Consider the following 20,684-nt stretch of genomic DNA (forward strand, 5'->3'; position numbering starts at 1 on the left):
ACCTTATGCCATTCTATTAGTCTCTTCCATTATTTGCTTGATTTGAAGGTACTGTCAGAAAGGAATTTTAATTTTCTTCAGTGATTTCAAAATGCACATGTCTAGTTTCTTTCTGTATTTTACAGAAACATTGGAAAGCAAATTACCTCTTCTCCTGAAAAAACTTTGCAGTCTTTATTCTGATTTAGTGTTTCTCTTTATTTCTGTTCTCTAGTAGCAATGAAGGTTCACTAACTAAAAGTTACTGGATGTTCAGAAGTTCAAATAAGGAAGTCATTTATAGAGAAAGGTACCTTTCTTTTTGGATTTTGTAGTAGGGAAGAGTAGGGTAAGAAGTGCCATGCAGACACTGAAGTGATATTCATTCTGATCATAGCTTAGGCAATATTTAATCTTTCTGAGGTCCAAAGTTTGTTTGCCGGACTCACACCTTTGTAGTGTAATACCATGAAAACTAACACATTGACACTGTTGGGACTGTTTTCAATGAATTATAATATAGGCATGACCAGTAATTGTGGTCATGCAAGAAAATTAAGAGCCTTAGAGGCGAGGTCGATAAAAACTGCTGTATCTGTTGCCATGCAGGTGGGTTGGCCAGATTCAGGAAAGCTACTGTGCTAGGTATGCACTTGCTCAATATCTACCCATGAGACAAAAAGCAAACCAGCAGACATTTTCTAAGTCTTTGTAACAGTTTCTTTGCTGGACTTGCTAGCTTTTGTATTTTTTTAAAACAATTACAAATATTTTAAAATTATTAGCAAAACTATGTAGAATTCACAGTAGTTTTAGCTAAAATAGAGAAGAATTAGACAATACAAAACAATCTCAGAATTAATCAATTATTCATACCAATATGTTTCACTTAAAAATAAATGTACATTTTTGAAACTAAGAACTAAGTAATACCAAACTGAAGCATTTCATCCTGAGTCAAACAAAATATGCATTGGAATCTAACCTTGGATCACACCTGATTGGTAATAAAAAATAATTTAATTCTCCCAGCAGATTCACCAGTTACAAAGCAGCTTGGAAAGTATGTGAATGTAGTGATTGTAAATCCAAACATTTTGTATATTGAACAGCTGTATTTCTAGTAGTATATATTGTCAGATGGAGGTGACTAGGAAATGCGTAATGAGCAGGTTTGTAAACAAAGAGAAGTGATAATGCTGACTGAATTCTTTTGTTGGTTATACTGAAGTAGCTCTGCAAAAATAATAGATTTTTCCACATTTACACTAGTTAAGCTAAGGGCAAAATTTTACCTCAGTTCTGAAGGGGGAATACAGCTGAAGAAAAATAATGAATTTTCGCACTTACGCAAGCAAAATAAATGTTTATTTCTGTCTGATACTGAGTATTTGTTGCTTGTAGTTCTGTGTCAGCGCTATTACAGAGGTATTAAGCCCTGTGTGGTGGGTTGACCCTGGCTGAGGGCCAGGTGCCCACCAGAGCTGCTCTATCACTCCCCTCCTTCTCTAGACAGGGGAGAAAAGGTATAACTAAAAAAAAACTTACGGGTCGAGATAAGGACAGGGAGAGATCATTCTCTAATTATCATCACGAGCAAAACAGACAGAACTTAGAGAAGGAATTCATCTTATTTATTACTAAGCAAAACAGAGTAGAGGAATGAGAAATAAAACCAAATCTTAAAACACCTCCCCCCACCCCTCCCATCTTCCCGGGCTCAACTTCACTCCCGGCTTCAACCTCCGCCCCCCCTCAGCGGCACAGGGGGACGGGGAATGGGGGTTACGGTCAGTTCATCACACGGTGTTTCTGCCGCTTCTTCATCCTCAGGGGGAGGACTCCTCTCATCGTTCCCCTGCTCCAGCGTGGGGTCCCTCTCACGGGAGACAGTCCTTCACGACCTTCTCCAACGTGAGTCTCCTCCACGGGGTGCAGACCTTCAGGAGCAAACTGCTCCAGCGTGGGTCCCCCACGGGGTCACAAGTCCTGTCAGCAAACCTGCTCTGGCGTGGGCTACTCTCTCCGTGGGTCCACAGGTCCTGCCAGGAGCTTGCTCCAGCGCGGGCTTCCCACAGGGTCACAGCCTCCTTCAGGTGTCTCCACCTGCTCCGGCGTGGGGTCCTCCATGGGCTGCAGGTGGAATCTCTACACCCCCTCATCCTCCCTCCATGGGCTGCAGGGGGACAGCCTGCTTCACCATGGTCTTCACCACGGGCTGCAGGGGGATCTCTGCTCCGGTGCCTGGAGCACCTCCTCCCCCTCCTTCTGCACTGACCTTGGTGTCTGCAGATGTTCTTACATCTTCTCACTCCTCTCTCCAGCTGCAAAAGCTCTCTGTAACTGTTTTTTTCTCTTTCTTAAATATGTTATCACAGAGGCGCTGATTGGCTTGGCCTTGGCCAGCGGTGGGTCTGTCTTGGAGCCGGCTGGCATTGGCTCTAGCAGCTTCTCACAGAAGCCACCCCTGTAGCCCCCCCGCTACCAAAATCTTGCCACGCAAAACCAACACGCCCTGTTAACGGAAATCTTTTCTTTTTCTTTTCCATACAGATGACGACGCGTTTTCCAATGTGTTTTGTGAAAACTCTAAGAAGCTTATCAATGTAGATTTATTTGCCCTGGCTGCTAAGTATTATTCTTTGTCTAACCTTGGAGTGTGTACCCCATTAGAAGACATACTTCAGGCAATGAGAGGAGACAATCAAGGAACAACAGGTATATTTACATTTGTATTTAAATTTTTATTTTTCACTTTAGGACCTGCAGAATTTTGGTTTTGGAGGGTGGTTTGTTGTTTTTTTTCCCTACATGTTTCTCGCTTCAATTTTCATTTATTCCTAGATAGTTTCTTCATTGCCTTTGTTTAGAAAATGGATTCTCTTGCTAAAATTTGAGCAGAGGGGTCACAGCATTCAGTACCTATAGACCCTTCCTGAGATTCAGTTTTAAAGGGGATGAGATAGGCAAGCAGGCACATTGTTATTTGAGATGTCTTGTTAATTCTCTTTGTTTTTCTTCTCCCTGAGCGGCAGAAATCATGGTTGCTATTCTTGCTTTTTTTAAAAAGTCTCACCCTAAAATCTGGCAAGTGGGGTTTTTTGTTACATCTTTTGTTTAATATTAAATATGTGCTTTGACATTTAGCTGAATATGGTCCAGTAAGTGCTTGATGTCTGAAAAAAAAAAAAGGATTTTATTCATTCTGTATGTTTTGGACCAATACCAAACATATGTCATAAAACTAGAGTAATTTCATTTTCTGTAGTTAAAGAAATTCGATTAAAACACTCTCAAGTTGGCATCAAGTTGGAAGTCTTGCCCCTGGTTATATTTTTTGTATCAGATGATAAACTGGCATTTTTACTTACTTTGGCTGCTGTAATTTTCACTGAAAATGTACTCTTCATGGAGTCCTCAGTCATTATAGATTTGCCACTGTCTTTCAGATTTCTCATTAGTTTTTCAGAGGCAGATTGATCAGCTCTCTGCCTTTGTTTTCTAGTGTGTTTTATCTCTGTAATACGTTAAAACTCTGATGTTTCTTATCCTAAGTGATAGCACCATCGTATATGTTGGTGGTGTGGCTTAACCCAGCCGGCAGCTAAAACAACTGCACAGCCATTTGCTCACTCCCCCCTCACAGTGGGATAGGGGAGAGATTTGGGAAAAAAAATGGTAAAACTTGTGGGTTGGGATACAGACAGTTTTAATAGGACAGAAAAGGAAAATAATTATAGTAATAATAATAATAAAAGAATATACAAAACAACTGTTGCACAGCACAATTGCTCACCACCCACTGACCAATGCCCAGCTAGTTCCTGAGCCATGGATACGTTCCCAGCCAGCTTCCCCCAAGTTATATACTGAGCATAACATCACATGGTATAGAATATCCCTTTGGCAGTTTGGATCAGCTGTCCTGGCAGTGCTCCCTCCCAGCCTCTTGTGCACCCCCAGCTACTCGCTGGTGGGACAGTGTGAGAAGCTGAAAAGTCCTTGACTCGGTGTAAACATTGCCTAGCAACAACCGAAACATCAGTGTGTTATCAACATTATTCTCATCCTAAATCCAAAACACAGCACTATACCCACTGCTAGGAAGAAATTTAACTCTATCCCAGCTGAAGCCAGGACAGTTGGGCATCTCTCCCATTTTCTACAGCAATCTTCTCTTTCCAATTTCACTATTTTTCATGGTTGGCTCCCCAGTTTTTCATTTCTTCAGAAATATTAAAATGCTATAGCTGAGATGATAGTCTTAATGGTTTATTGTGCATTGGTCTTACTTTCTGACCTCTTTCTTTCTGCTCTTCGCTCATCTGAAGCCCTTTTTTCTTGGTTGACAACTATATGCTGCTTTTCTTCTGCTTGCTTTTCAGCTCTTTTCATTTTTATTATGCTCTCATTCCCTGTGTTCTGCATAATTTTCTGTAATTCTGTAGTTGTACCTTGTTATACTCCTACTTGAGTTCATACCTTGATTGGCTTTCTTAGACAAAACTGCAAGGATTCTTTCATCTTCTTGTCATGCAGAATGGAGCATCAGGATAAGGCAGTGTTCCAAATGTAAACAATGGTATTATAATTCAAAACCTTTGTGTTGAATTGGCAGTAAGTATCAGTTAAATTAACTTAATTGAAGTTCCTGGTAAATATTTGGCAGAAGCAAAATACCAAACTGTGTATTCATAATGTGCAAGTTGCCAAATGAAAGTTGTGATCTTTTAACTTTAAGCTATTTCAGATATTTTGGACGATTATTCTGTATTTCAGAAAGTGTATTCATTTCCTGACATACGAAAGCTTGCAAGTCAAGAGAAGTGTAAGTCTGAGAAAACTGACGACTTTACAATGACCTTGCTCGTATTCTGAAAAGTATGCATCAGGATAATTCCATTTATGTTTCAGATGTTTTTAATACATTTTCTTGTTCTAAGACAAACATGCTTATGACCCTATTCCCACAGTTCTCTAACTTCTTCACCGTTGTAATGTAGACATATTGCTGTTGTTCCTTGGAATAATTGGTAAGCAAGCACAAACATTTTAAGCATGTTGTGGACACAGCTACTCAGAATGGAGTTCTGAGTGTAAAGGGCTTTCTCCATTGCTTCCTAATGAAGGTTACTGTGGTCCTTACTGCACCATCAGGTTGCTTGCACTGAGCACTCAGGATCCAGAAGAGCCTGGTCCAAAGGGAGGAAGCCAACACAGACCATTTCTCTTGTTGCAGGCTTCATATCTGACATGAGAAGCAAAGGTTGCTAAAATACTGGATTAAGAGTGCTCTTTACCGTTGCAGTGTGTTTATGGCCATGGTAATAGTCATGTTAATACGACTGTTAATAAACCCATCTTTAAATTCCACATAATGGAATATGTGAGGCAGGCAGAATCAGTCTGCCTCAATGGGTTTTTTTTAGCATATGGTTATCCCAGTCCCTTAGTCTGTTTATGGAATGAAATCATAGCGGTGTAACTTCTGTATAGGTGGTGTTGTCTGCCGTGGACTGTGAATTTTGTTTTTTATCATCTGGGGTATCTGAATTTCCACAGGTAGCTGGGGTAGAAAAACCCTGCATTCTGCCATAGGAGATATTAGGAAGATCTGCATTAGCCCTGCATAAAAGACATTCTCTCCTCAATCCGTTCAGCTTCGGAACTAAAGATGTAGGTGTAAATGGCATTATAGAGTTGAAGCAGTTTTTTTCAAAAGAAAACCAGCTACCTGTGCTAGGGGTTCACAATGGAAATAAGCAACATTTCAGTACCAGCTAAAACTAGTAACAGTAAGCTTTCTGTTACTCTATTATATTGAAGGTACTTCTGTCAAGTAGTCGAACCCCACTTTCTTTTTTCATCACAAAAGTATGGTTTTTGAAATTAGCATCTGTTCTGCTTGCATCAGTTGTACACATAATAAGGAAATTTACATGTATAATTTTTTGTTTCAAGAAGTAGTTTTGTGGTAGCAGAATGAATTTACACAGTTTGTTTAAAACTAGTATACATATTTTTTTAAAATTTGCAGTTGTCTTGGCAATATAAAACAGTCCCCAAATACAAGTTTTCTATTAGATTGTAATATGTCTGTCTGTTTTTCAAAATAATGTAAAAAAAAAACCATCAGAATTTTGCAGAAAATGCAGCAACAGTAAAATTTATTAAAAATCCCTATTTTTCTGTAAACAGTATAATTTTCCCTGAGCTGAAATATAAGTAGAGTGTTCATTCTGCAAAATGTAGGGCAAGAGGTCTAAAAATAGTTAAGAAACTTTACTAGCTAAGGTGATAAATGCTTTATATATGTAGGTATAAGCAAACTATGATTTTTTTTTTTTTTACCTGGAACCACAGTTTTTCTAAATTGGGTCTTGCTTCTGGATTTCTGGATTTCTTCCATATTTGAAATACTTAGTTTGGATTAAGTACTGTCTGAAATGGTCCTTCACACAGCATTACCCTCTTCAGTCTTTTGAGTTCATACTACAGCAAAGTGTGAAAGATGCAATATGTGGTGATAGTTCAAAGTGACAGTACTGCTTTGGAGCACAAACAACTTTTATTTCTTTGCAGAAGCTAAATGTCTGTTTCTTCCTGTTCCCGTTCTGCTTCTTTCTTCTGATGAGCCTATCCAGATACCAAAATGTTGAAAGATAAACAAAAAAGAGACCTTTTTTCTTTCTTTCTTTCTTTTTTTTAATTTTTTCTGTTTTTTTTTCCTTTCACTTGAAATAGTTACAAATTGATTTTTTTTAGGACACTCTGTAGATCTTCACAATGCTAAAGTTAAGGAGAATCTTTAGTGAAATGACAAACAATTGCTTCCGCACTTTGTTTTGTTTAAAAGTATTTTAGTCTATTTTTTTCTTTTGTCAGTTCATAGAGTCTATATTAGATTTTAAGTATTGTCATAACAGTTTATTACAAAAAACCCAGATGTTTAAGAAATAGAGAGATCCTGTGGGTTTGGGGAAAAATAGAGAAAACATTAAGTTTCTCATGTGGTCATTCAATCCCCCACTCTCTTTTAAAGAAGTAACACTCTTGGCTCTGCTCCCGGCATGATCTGATCAAGGAGTGAACGTAGTTTTTTGCCTAATGATCAGTTTCTGGACAGATGAACACATACTGTGCAAAAAAGCGGAGAACGGAAAAGTATATTAATCTGCCTAGTCATGTAGAAAAGTCTTGTTTTCTAGGGGCATGCTTGTCAGTAACGGTCCAGTTTCTTCTCACTCAAGACTTAACAAAAATTCCCATCGATTTAACTAGAGCCAAGTGTACTTGTAGCGTTGGTGGCCTGAAAGAAACGCCTGGGTTTCTTACAAGGGAGCGACTTCTGAGCTGCTCCTTTGCTTGGGGGTTGTAGAGATTAGCAAGTGGGTGCCCGGTAAGCTGCACAAGCGGTAAACTCGTGGTAGAGGCTGACTCCCATCATCTTCTTAACACATTCTCCGGCAACACTGCAATGAGTAATTTACTACCGGAAAGATGTAGAAGGTCTATAACCCATCCATAGCGTAAATAAAGAGAAAAGGAATGTGCATCTTCCTTTGAATTTCCCCAGCATCGTTCATAACTTTTATTTGAGATATCTGCCATTTGATACTATGAGCAAATCTGCAGCTGTACACTGCTGTACTGTGTGATTATTAATTGTCCCTGCTCTTCTACTTCACATAGGTAAAGGTAAATGTGCTAAACAACATAAAAATAACTATTTTTTAATGAACAGAAAGAAATAGTATGGTTTTGTAATAGTAGCTATTGTCTAACATCTGGTAAGATATTAGATATGCTGCATCTTTAAAAAACTACACTAACTGCACTAAGTTTTACAGTATGTTGAATTTTACTAATTCATCTATAATTCAGAAGTTTAGTCTTGTAATAATTTAGTGAGTTTTTAATTAAAAATAACGATTCTTAAAATATAAAAACACTGTAGCATATTTTTAGCCTGGTATTTTTTCTGATTCATTGCAAATCTTTATTATTATGGATTGTGTTAATGTGTATTTATTTTCTTAATGTGACACAGGTATCAAAACTGATGAGTTTATGAATAATAAGAAATCACATGAAGTGCAGGTGATGTCAGAGCTGGTAGACAAAATAGCAAATTATTGTGGTATAAAGCAGGTAAGGAAGCAGTTCTTACTGTATGTTACTGTCTGCCTTCCAAATTATTCTCCCTATTGTGTTCAAATACCCCATTTTGATATTCTGTCACTGCTGTTCTTATTCTTCCTGTAAATAATCGTAGCTAAAAAAGAGCCTTTAGGGCCACACTGAAGGACAAGTTTCTTTTCAAATGTATCGTTCCAAAGGAGCCGCCTTTCAGTAATTCATAATCATTTTATGACTCATAAAAAAATTTAAGAAATTATAATCATCCTCTATATGTTGAACAGCTAAAAATTGTATTGCTTTTTGCTATGCACGAGTACTGCCTTGTTTATCAGTATTATACTGCTGGCAATTTACCATAGGCATCAGCAGGAGAGTAAAACAACTTCTTCTGTCGAGGAGTACCACATAGAGACCAACGCAGAAAATCTGAGAAATTTTGAAAGCATGTCTTCTTATTCTGGCATAAGGGATTTAAAATGTTTCCTATTGTTTAATGCTGTTGACCTTTCTTTAACATGGATTGACATCTTCAATTAGGAATTTAGTTATGACTTTTTTAGTTTGAAGAGAGATCAGATTAAGCAGAGATTTATGTAGCAGAGTGTGCACAGAGAGTACATTTGGTAGAACACGTGACATCTGGGCGCTCAACATCGTAATTACCCAGTGACTATGAATCCAGCATTTCATACATCAGATGGCAAGTTCATCCTTGGATGCTGAAGAATTGCAGGATTCCTTCCTCAAAATGTGATTATAATTTACCTTTTTTTTTTTACATGTAATTATGATTGCACAGTGCACTAAATCACTGTTGCATTAAAACCTCGTAGATGTTTACTTATGGATCTGTTGACAAAACACAAGCATCGCAACAAGACTTTTTTCAGTACCATATTTCACATTCTGGTTGACAAAAGTAACACCATTAAATACCATTTCTTCATTTTACATACACTTAATTTTCTGTAAGCTTTTTCAATGTTAAATTTTCTGTTAGATTCCACGTATTAGACGTTTGTTGCAGTAAGACTAAATTTTTAAGTATCTGGGTGAACTGAGTTGGTTTAATCATCTTAATCTCTATAATGCTAGTAACTGGCTATGTAGCTTCATGCTCGCTTTAAACTGTAGACAACTAGTGGTTCTGGACACTGTGTTTGATTCCTTTCCACATCTGAGCTGCACTTGCTTTCTGTCCAATTGTAAATGTAAGCATAAATGAAGATTAGTTTCCTCCAGCTTAATATTCATTCCTACAAAGATTTGTGGAGAACAAACTAAATTTGTTTAAAACCAAAGATTAATAAGGTATCTGCTCCGATTTTATTCTACATGTATCCCTCTGAGCTTTTCCCCCTCCGTTCCCCAAGTATAGTTTAAGATATCAGACGTGGGTAAGGGAGGAGAGACAGCTGCACTTGGGCAGGCTAAGTCCATATTACTATGGTCTCTGATATATTGTGTCCCCTAAATTGTGCCTGGCCTTTGCAGTGGGTGAATGCTAGCTGGCCTGCTTCGTACCTGCGCCAGAGGGGTTGCTAAAAATTAACGGTGTGGCCAGTTGTGCGCTGGGGGTGGGGTACATGGCCGTTCTCAGGTCAGTTTAGCAGTAGAGACATAACTGCAGTGTCCCAAGTTGCTGCTCCTGCCACCATAGACTGAAGGGCAGGCCCCAAAACTTGGATTCAGCTCTGAGTTTCTGAAGCTGAACTTTAATTTGGAAGTTATTTGGCTCAGATGGAGTTTAATTTAGATAGTATAAATGATGCAGTACTCTCAACAGGCTTGGGTCAGGCCTACGGTATCCTTGGAAACAGAGATCAAATATGAATCCTGACCATCTGTTTTGTGAGGAACAACTGATGAAGGTGCAGTTTTAGGCAGTCTTCTCCTTACGACTGGGATTGCCGAGTAAATAGAGAGCTTCAATTAAGGCCAAATATTACTGGATGAGACACAATCAATTTGTGAGCATCTGCGATCGCTTACAGTGATGGAAGGCGATCGCTCCAGCAGCTCTTGCAAGACCCAGCCGCGGTGACAAGTGTGGATGCACTCTGTAAAGAATAAAAATACAGCAGCAGCAGATTTGTGAAAGTAATTTCTTCTATCATTAGCATGTTTTCTGCCTTGCTTACCTTTTGCTTGAGGCAAGTATTAGTTCTTCAAGTGCTGAAGACTTTAACAGACTGAAGAAGCTGTAGGAAAGCATAGTTTGCTTTCTCTAAGTTTGCTGGAAGGTGGTGTTTCATATAGCATTTTCATTTAGATTTTAAATAGTTCCTGTGAGATTCAGGAACGAAAGGAGAGGAAAACCCATATTCAGAGAGTAAAAAAAAGTAGAGCCACCTTAATGACCTCACCTAAGTCCCGATGTAGCTAATAAAACGAGTTACTAATAAAATCTCAAACCAATCATTATTAAATATCTGTCAATATGCTGCAATTTCATCCAGTGATTATGTACTTTTATCAGATGGCTTAGAGTATCTTTAGACAAAAGATTATTTTCTGTTTATTTTTTTTTTAAATTGTATCATTTAATGAAAAATATTATTGCAATATATCACTGAATATGAAATGCTGACTGCTCTATATTAACTTTTTTTCCATTTTAGTCATACACTGTAACGGAATTTATTTGTGCAAAGTTACAAATCCCTAATATATGAAAAGAGCTTTCCAGTTACATTTAAAAAAAAAAAATAAAAAGGAAAGCCTCCTTCTCAGTTATTAAAAAGCAACTTCTTTTGTTTTGGTTACCTTTCAACTTAAAAAATACAGGAATTGTAAAGTTTTAGGAGAGTTTTTTCCTTATTGATTTTTTTTCTATCCTTCTCGCAAAACAAAATATATGCAGCATTTAATTAAAAAATCTAGAGCTATGAAAACACAACACATGTTTTACAGCAGCACGTGTCCTCGGGGTTTTTCTTTCAGATATTACAGATCACTGACGGCTTGAAAAATGCCCTCCATTTCACCTCAATACCCATGATGTATAATGGGTGGTAGAAGATATTACTCTCTTGTGGTATTTTATAATGTAGTATAAGAAATAGTAAAATGAGAATAAAAGCAAAAATTTTATTACTACTGTAATCACTTCTAGGTTAATGATTTGAATTAAAACATTAAAGCAAACTAACTAAAGGGTTTTTTTCAGTTGTTTACCGCCCCTTTTAAGCATTATTCCTGTCATACAAGAGGAAGTTTATTTTATAAAAGAAGTTCTTGATTAAACTCTGAAAAGAAGCCAGTGATGATTCTTCTTTGCTTAAATGCGTATTTGTTTTCTTTAATGCATTTGTGAAAGTCTTTCTTGGAAAGTGCAGCATGTGCAGCAAGAGTTGCAGTGCGTAATGTTAAGTATGATATAATTCTGCATTCAGCATCCATTAAATTTGTGATTTGATATTGGGAAATGTTGGAATGCTTCTGGAAACAAAGTTCTTGATTGCGCTGCGCCAGACACTGTGTTTAAAACATAGTACCCAAATCACTATGGACAAGACCTTTGGAGTTCATTATATCATGGAAATTTCATTTTAAAAGTTCATGCTTGGCAGATATGCTACGGGTTGTTGATTACCTTTCCTTATGTAATCAAGGCAAGGTAAAGCAGGGATTAATTTAATGCAGTCTATTTGTTTAGCACAAGATCATTGCCTGCTTATATTTAGTCAAATTTTCCTCTCGTTTTTTAAACCTATTCTCCTAGTGATAATTTAACAATATATTACTGTTTTATTTTTATTTGGAAACAACTAAAAAACCTTACCCAAACAGCGTTTTCTCTTTACAGCCACTAGAGGTCACACGCAGGAGTTAGGAATCATTCATTAGCTGACTCTGTGTCCAGATGCTGCCTTTCACAGAAATAATTAAAAACCTTATAGGAGTGGAGGTGTGCATATTCTGCATAATTGTAATATCTGTTACATAAAATAGTAGGTAAAATTATCCCTTGGGCACTTTTCTTTCCTTCACTTTTTAATCTAGGAGAATATTGGTGATCAATGTGACAAATAAAGAAAGTTTTCAAAAAGTATGCTTAGATTATATCAATTCTGTTTCACTAAATCCAATTCTGTACTGATTTCATTCAAGAAATTTGGGGAGTATAGCGTACCTAGATGGCAAATATGCAGCAATATCGCATGAAGAGTGCAGATGAGAAAGCCACGTGCAGGCTGGGTAAACAATTTTTACCTAGTATTGTGTATTCTCCACTGTTTTACATAGTCTTTAGTGACATTGCTTCAAATTTTTCTTTTGAATTCCATGGCTATACAAATCTTTAACTTTCTTAGAATAAGGAATAAATCTTTCTTTTTCATTTCAGTACAAGTATTGCTGTATTCAGTATTCTTATGTATTCTTATATGATAAGAAATCATACAGTTGAGTTTGAGATGGATCCGTGTAGTGTATGCTGCTATCTGGACTTACAAATACCAGTGTAAGCTTTCTTATGAATGCGTGACAGACCAAGAACAAAACACGGATGTTCTTGAATCAAACACTTTCAGGAACATCTATAAAGATGTATATCTAGTCAATATATTTTTTGGTAGATACCTGAGCAGAAGCGAACATTATCCTTTTCCTTCTTTGGAGAAATGACACTCTGCCTATTCTTGTAAGATACTTTGTTATATATTTATTACAAATTAAAACACACATGCTATAAACCTGTGATTATGTACTTAAAGTCTCGGGTTACCCCTGTTGCTGCTACTACTCTGTATAGCCTTTTCCTTCCTGTGTTGTGTCAGTCGCTGAAGTAGCACGTGCTGTCAGCCAAGAGAGAAACAGAACTGCCAGCTAGTCATCCCCTCCAGTCCCTCCTTCCCCCAGAACAGGCAGTGAAAGCACATGTGACATATAAGCCCCTTTATTTTATTACAAAAGCATCCTTATGTTAATCAAAGCTGTATGGATCATTTGCACAGAATGGGAAACTGGTATAAATAAGCATTCTGACATAAAAGGGGGTATTAATACCACCTGTCTTTATATCACATCTGAAGAGATTAAGTTAGGCACCAAATCTGAAGATGCTTTTCTGTACACCTAGTGGTAGTAGACTCCTCAGTGTGGGAGTTAGATGCCTAAAGCTAAATACTGTGAATGCTTTCTTTGCTAACTCTATATCCTGACCCAGTTTGGCAAGGGCAGGTAGTGGTGGTAGTGGTTTACAGTTATTTTCTTTAGCAGAAGGAACCTCTGTGGCAAAAAATATACTGGAAGTCTTTCCCAGAAGAGTCAGGACATGTGCATTGCATAAGCATTGGAGTGTCTGTTTTCTGGAGCGAACCAGTTAAGACTTAATTCTGTGTTTTAAAGCCAGAAGGTAGATCTGCAAAGCAAATGAACTAAGTATTTTAGGAGGGATAAGGTAATTATGAAATCCCTGCTTAATTTTTTAGAGAATTATTTTTCTTTTGATTGAAGTGTGTCTTGTTGCTCATTAATATAGCAATTTTTTCTCCCTCATTATCTAGGTGATTGATATAGGTTCTGGAAAAGGCTACCTGAGTTCATTTTTGTCCATGCAATATAACTTACAAGTTTATGGAATTGACTCCTCAAACTCCAACACTAATGGTGCTCATGAAAGGAACAGAAAATTGAAGAAGCACTGGAGAGCATATCAGAGTCGAGGAAGAGCAAACCTCAAAAGCCAGAGGTTGGAAAAGGCAGATGACAGGCCACTAGAAAGTGAAATTAAATGTAAAGCAATTGATGAAAAGCCCTTAAATAATGACAGCAGTCTTCAAAGTCAAGACCAAGTGACTATCCAAGATTTAGTTCCTTCTTGTAGTTTCACAGAAGTAGCTACATCTGAAACCAGCAAACAAACTGAAGCTGACTTGGTGGCTCGGACACAATCTGATGAGAGCAAACTTTCTGAAGAGGTTCTTGCTATTCTAAATGTTCTGCCTTCTGATGCTGTAGAAGTTTTTTCTTCATCTCATGGTAACTGTGGGGAACTCTGTGAAGAGGAAAAGGCGCAAAGGAAGATGGCATCTCTCAAGGCTAAAGCGAGCAAGACGAGTGAATCAAACCTGTATTTTCCATTGACCTCTTGCATCACTGCGGAAACAGAACTCAGTGACATCATAACAGATCTGGAGGTTATTTTACTAATATTTGAAGTAGATTGTCCAGTGTCTTTATATTGCCATTTTCATACATACATATTGTTTGCTGAGTGTACATAGAGTGCTGTCAGTGGTGTAAATGAATATTCTGGCCCAATAATGTTTTTCAGCCAGTTAGCAGAAGTATATCTGGCAGATACAGATTGTTTTTCTATTTTAATATATGTGTTAAGATTATTTTGAATATGTAAAGCAGCTTTTAGAATTTATGGGGTGGATAATAATCAGCTGTCAAAGTTAATAGCATACATGCTAACACATTCAGGTATTTTACAACTGTGGTTATAGATAACATCTAATTATAATGAAAAGGGTTATATTTACCAGCTAGATGGATATGTTAAACACTGGAATTTCAATTTTCCTGAAATTTCTTAATTTTTAGTTTTATATTTTTGTAATTTCAATTAAACTTTGAAGGCATAGGAGAATTTATTGTGTATAGTATTCTACATAGAGTGTGTAGAGAGCCCTGTTTGCAAATAATGTTTTTCTATTTTGACTTTTCAGAGTTACTCTAAGTTCAGTTAGTAGTTTACTAGCTGGCAGGGATTGTGTCTACAGAAACAAGCTCAAGCTCAGTTGCCCAAAGACAGTGACACAAGTCTAGAAGCTGTATGGCTGTTGGGTTCCTATGCCCGAGCTAACATACGTTGATTGGGTAGATACATTCAGTCCTTTATGGAAAGATGGAAACTTGTCTGTGTTCAGTAGTAAGTGAACTGATATATTCAGGGGTGTAATTCATCTCTAATTCAAGACCAACATAGTTTGTATTAATGGCCCTATAACTTGAGCTAATAAATCCTACGTGTGGAACGTGTGGAGCAAGCTCATGTCTGTCTGCAGAAGACACCCTGAAGAGCAGGGTTTGCTGGTGAAGCATCTGCCTTTACATTTACACAGTTGGATTTGCTATCCTTTTCGCATGTAATTTGAATGATGTAAAAGGCAAAAGCAATCCTTTATCACTGTCTGTCTTTATTAAAAAAAAAAAAAACACAACACCAACCCAAAAGACCCACATTACTGTCAGGAAAGGTAAAAGCTTCATTGTGTTAAAAAAATAGTAATAACCAAACTGCACACTATGTGTGATGAATGTGTGTAATCAAAAACTTTAAAATGTGCAATCATTTTTTTAAAAGTATTTTGAGACATTTAGAAATAAAATATTTTTAGAAATAGTTTTACAAATATTTCCAGGTTTTTATTGTAACCATAACTTGATTTATTTTTTTTCTGAAATTTTCCTAAGCTGGGGACAAATGGGGAGTGCAGAAAATGAGTATTTACTCATTTATACCTTAAGTTCTGAAATGAATTTGCTGATGAAATATGGTTATAAGAATGCGTGTTTGTATGTAGCCCAGGACTAATATTGAGAGATTCGATTTTGCTACGCTTAGGCCAACAATCCAGAAAGTACTTTCACTTATACCCGGGCAACCTCACTGAAGTCAGTGATGGCCCAAAAGTGTACCTGACGCAGACAGACTGCCCTCCTATTGTTCAGAATTTTTGAGCATCGTCATATGTTTCCTCTGTCTCGCATGTAATAGCTATCTTCCACTAGCTTTCTCCTAAAAGAATCTCTCTAAATTTTCCTTTCCTGGGATTTAAATGCTGCCGTTGCAAGTGCACATCTTCCCTTAGCTTCCAAACTTTACTGTTGTCCCACTATTTCTGTAATTGCTTGTGGAAAAAAGCTTTGTGGAATGGTGAGCTGAAGCTAACTGGTAGGAAAAAAGTCTTTAAAAGCTAAACTGAACTGAAACTGAACTTTTGCCACCTAAAAATGTTGGATTCTAAGACAAGGAGAGGGTAAGCGTGGAGAAGCAGCGTGAAGTGGAAGGCGAGGAGGGGGATGGGAAGAATTAAAAAATAGAGGAAAAAAGGGGAGGTTTTACTGTTTCACACATACATTACTATATAATACAGATGTGTGAGAAAATCGAGTGTAGAGCAGCAAAAATAGATGTGCACGTGAGGTCACAATGATTATAGAAATGTGTCACAATCGAATGCCCCTGGGCTAATTTCTTGTTGATAATCTTGTTATTAAATAAGGCTGAAATTCAAAGCAACACCACATTTACCATGTGGGTTTCGACTACTAAAGCTAGCAGGGAAATATCTTGTTACGAATGATGAGAAGAGGAATAATTTGTGGAGAAATAGAGAGAAAAGGGAAATTGAGGAAGAAGAAAAGCAGGAAGTAGAATGAAAGAAGAATAGAGCACCTGAAGCTGAAGTTCTTACTTTGTGCTATGGAAGAAAATGCCCGTTTGTTGTTGAATAGTAGTAGGCACCCTGCAAAACCGCGACAGTACGACAGTTTTAGAAATAACAAAGCCTGCTCTTCAAATTATATTTAGGAAATGGTTTTGATTTCAGCAATTTAAAGTAGCAGAAATGCCATAGCTAGGTCCAGTCAGACTTAGACCAGTAAATCTGAGGTAAGAAAAGGAAGTATCAGTGGTAGTAATAATAACAACAGGAAGGCTAGGAAAGACAAGAGAAAATGGCCAGTGTCCAGTCACCACGCAGATGTTCCCTTCCATGCAGGTAAACCAGCTGCTATTTGTAGTCTTGAACTTCTGCTTCCTCATGGCCGGTGAAAGTAGAGTACAGAGATGGTTAGTTCCTTTCCGGAAAAAAGCAATGGGTGGTCTGGCTCGCCACAGAGGCAATGCACTGTGTTTGCTTAGCACTGAAGAACTTTTGTTAGGCATTGAAAAATTCTAGAACAGAACAGCAGGAGTCCCCATGGAGTTGTGTATTTAAACCTTACCGCTCGATAGCCAGTTGCAGCATGTTTGGGTTTTGGAGTTTGTTGTTCGTGTCTTTTCAGCTGAAGAGGGAGATGCTTTATTGTTGCCTTTTTTTCTTTTTCTTATTTAGGACTGTATGATGGTGGGTCTACATACATGTGGTGATCTCGCTGCAAATACACTACGAATTTTTACTGCCAAGCCTGAAATCAAAGCAGTTTGCAGTGTAGGCTGCTGCTACCATCTGTTGTCAGAACAGTTTGAAAACCAAGAAGGTAATTCTTCTGAGCTTAACTTGTGGCTGCCAATTTGCATGTTGAGAGTATTGTACCTTTTAATTAATAACCTCCTTGTGTTTGTTCCTTTCCAGTGGCTTATTTAGTACTGGTTTTAATTACATTACGTGGGTCATTCACTCCCGGATGCCCTGTAGCTTTTCTGTTATGCCAATATTCCTAATATTCATCCTGAAATTAGGGACATTAATGCAGAACGTTTTTATGTGTTTATGAATACAGCTGGTTTTATTCCATTACTTCACTTGTAAAATGTGGAGGCTTTTTTAGTCCAATATGTTTTCATCCTTTTGAAATATTTTGTACCAGATTTTGCCCTTGGCTGTCTGCATGCAACATCCATTTATGTTGAGTTGTATATATACAACTATGAGCAGAATTAAGTCCTTGTAATGTAAGTTATTACTCAAAAAAAACACTCATCTGAGTGCTGTGCTCTGGGGCATTGCCAGTTTCGAACATTACGGAACAGTACATATATAACAGTTTTTCTTGGGGAGACAACCTAAAAATTATTTGGGGATTCGCACTACAGGCAAACTTTCCTTCAAATCTGATTTGTTTTCATTTTTGACTAGAAAGTATCTTTACTTGAAAGGTAAATTCTGCATGATGAAAATCATTAATTGGCTGGCTTTCCTCAGACAAGTGGTATGTAGCTGAGCTGTCTAAATGACCATCTGCCAAAATCCTAGAACCTGATCGTCATATCAACCAAATTTGAGAGAGGGGTGGATTGGCAAAGGTTATTTCAGCTCTTCCAGGGAACTTCATGGACAGAAAGGCAGGTGGAACCCAGCTGCTACTCTTGAGCAGTTGGCTGCTCAGGCAGCTAAGGCACAGCTCCAGACTGACCATGACACATGCTAGCTCTTGCTTGCTTTAATGATCTTTTCGTGTTGTTTTTATCTTGCTCTGCAACAATTTTAAGAGTTTCTGCAGTCTATTAGTTTCACTTATTTTGCAATACTTCAAACTACCCCAAAAACAAAGAAAAATAAGACATTATTGAAATTCCTGAGTTATAGAAATGTCATTAGTAAAACCCATACAATTCCTTTTACATCAGGGTTTTAAAAAATTATGAACTTCTCAGGCACTTGTCATTAAGTTTGTGTGTCTGAAATATTTGATTATTTTTTGGTATTGCGAAGAGGCTACAACTTCCTGTTCTAGTTGTAGGATTACTTTTTCCAGACCAGTGCATAAGGCTTCAGTAAATTATTGTTACTGAGACACCGCCAAAGGATCAGATGTGATAACCTATTCTAAGATCAAACAAACAGATGTACGTGCACAGTGGTAAGAGATACTGCAGTTTCACAGCAGTGTGGAAATGAAGCCAAATTGCATGTTGGAATTTCTATCATCTGACTGATTTTTCTCAGCTTGAAGGATAAAAATTACTGTCAAAGAAGAATCTTTAGGCAGAATAAAAGGAAATTGCAGTATTCTTTTTTTGGGAAAGAACACATAAGTAGTTCCAGTGATGCTCAAAAAAATTGGTATTTTTTTACTATTACTATGAGGGTACATATTCTAAAATCTATAATGCTATTGTATTCCCCTGGAAAAGTAATCTATTATATGGCTTGTTCGTAAATGTGCAACGGAGGGGTAAGAGCACAAGGACCAACAATATCTAAGAGCTAAAATTTCTTCAAAGGGACAATGGGAAAGAATTGGGACTATAGCTTGTGCCTACACTTCCTATGCACAGATTTCAAACCAGCAGAGCATTCTAGAGGATGCTAGAGGACTCTCTAACTAATCAGATGGTATGGATCTGCAATTCACTCTGTACAAGAAGTAAACTAATTCCTCTTGCAGCTGTCTAGGGCAAGTAAATTTTGGTACTGCTTCCAAAATAGACCAAATTGTATAATCGTGATGAAATAATTTAGCTTGGAAGTTGTCTCTGGAGGTCGTCTGGTCAGGATCACTTGCAAAGGCAAGGACAGTTGTTCAGGGCCTTGTCCAGTAATGTTTTGAGTATCTCCAAGGGCAGTGATTCAGAAGCTGTTGCAATGTTTTCCCTCACCATGATGGTTTTTTTCCTCGTAACCATTCAGAATTTTCAGCTTTCGTACATTATTGTGTTTTCATTGTGCACCCCCAAGAAGAGTCCGGCTTGATCTTTTCTGTTCCCTTTCCTTTAGGTAGTTGAAGACAGCAGTTAGATCCCTCCTTGACCTTCTCTGCAGCCCTGTAGTCCTCTTGCCACCACTGAGCTCATTCCAGTAAGTCAGTGTGGCGGGCTGGAGAGCCCAAAGCAGCATAGATACTCTCACAAGTGCTAAAATGGGGGGGAGTAATTACATCCCTTAACCTACAGGCTTCACTGTTAACCATCAGAGTCCTATCAATTTTCTACCCACCTTAGAGAACACCTGTCTCAATCATATCTTTCCAGTTTGGCTAAAATGATACTAAGGAAACCTTGCTGAAAGTCATGCTAAAGTCAGCGTAAATTTCCCATCTTTGCTGCTTCTTTTTCTTTAATGTAAACGCAGATGGTTATTCTCGTAAGCCTAGCTGAAGCAAATGTGCCATCTCACAAAAAAGCTGCTGTGTGATGGTTGCCATAACTTGAGATGGCTGGTCTGTATGTTGTTTGGCATTTACATTTTATTTAATACCAAAATCAGTCTTGTTTGAGGCCAGTGAAAATTTGCTTTTTTTACTTTGTATTAACGGGGGTTAACTTTTATTCATGGGAAGAAATTTTACCTGTTTTGATGGCTAATGCAGTGTTTATAAGTCTGAGGTGGTGAGCTGACAAAATATCAACAAAATATTACTATGCTATTTTTGGCGGGCTATTGAATCATTTTGGTTATCGCAAGGTTGGGTTTTTTGTCTCTGAGGAGCTGACTACATGGAATAATGCCTTTCATTTCTCATATATTTTAAAAATAGTAAAGATATTGCAAGATGGTTGCCTGATTCAAGCTAGGTGCCAGTAGTCATAGTCTTGAATGTTGCAATCAGTATGAAGTGTCCTTATGAATAAGCTAAATTCATCTGGATTTTTTTTAATGGGACCACATTTCCAATTATGTTGGGAATAATATTGAACTCTTAAGATCATGAAAGCCTTTGTTTTGATTTATTAGTAACTACAACAATGTAGAGGTGCTGTGTAATGTCAAATTTCAATTCAATTAAACAAAAGTTGAAGGCAGTGACTTTTAACACCTGTCTTTAAATTTCACTGCTGTTATAAGCAAGACCAAATACTAGATTTCAGTTAATAAGGAATATTATGACAGCTCTTGGAAAATTCTAAGTAGTTTTACTTTGGCTTTCTCTAAGGAGAACTG

The 20,684-nt window shown here is 37.5% G+C and overlaps 1 protein-coding gene across 8 annotated transcripts in view; it reads left to right on the forward strand.

Moving 5' to 3' along the window:
• The window catches only part of METTL25 (methyltransferase like 25), a 63,983-nt gene that overhangs the window by 7,293 nt on the left and 36,006 nt on the right, over positions 1-20,684 (forward strand). For all 8 annotated transcript variants that reach the window (XM_075747824.1, XM_075747864.1, XM_075747833.1 and 5 more), the window contains 4 exons: positions 2,533-2,697; positions 8,030-8,130; positions 13,632-14,264; positions 17,196-17,340. In XM_075747824.1, coding sequence (XP_075603939.1) covers positions 2,533-2,697; positions 8,030-8,130; positions 13,632-14,264; positions 17,196-17,340 — 1,044 coding nt within the window. The remainder of the gene's footprint in view (positions 1-2,532; positions 2,698-8,029; positions 8,131-13,631; positions 14,265-17,195; positions 17,341-20,684) is intronic.

Source organism: Balearica regulorum, chromosome 1 (assembly GCF_011004875.1).
Source record: "Balearica regulorum gibbericeps isolate bBalReg1 chromosome 1, bBalReg1.pri, whole genome shotgun sequence".
NCBI lineage: Eukaryota > Metazoa > Chordata > Aves > Gruiformes > Gruidae > Balearica > Balearica regulorum.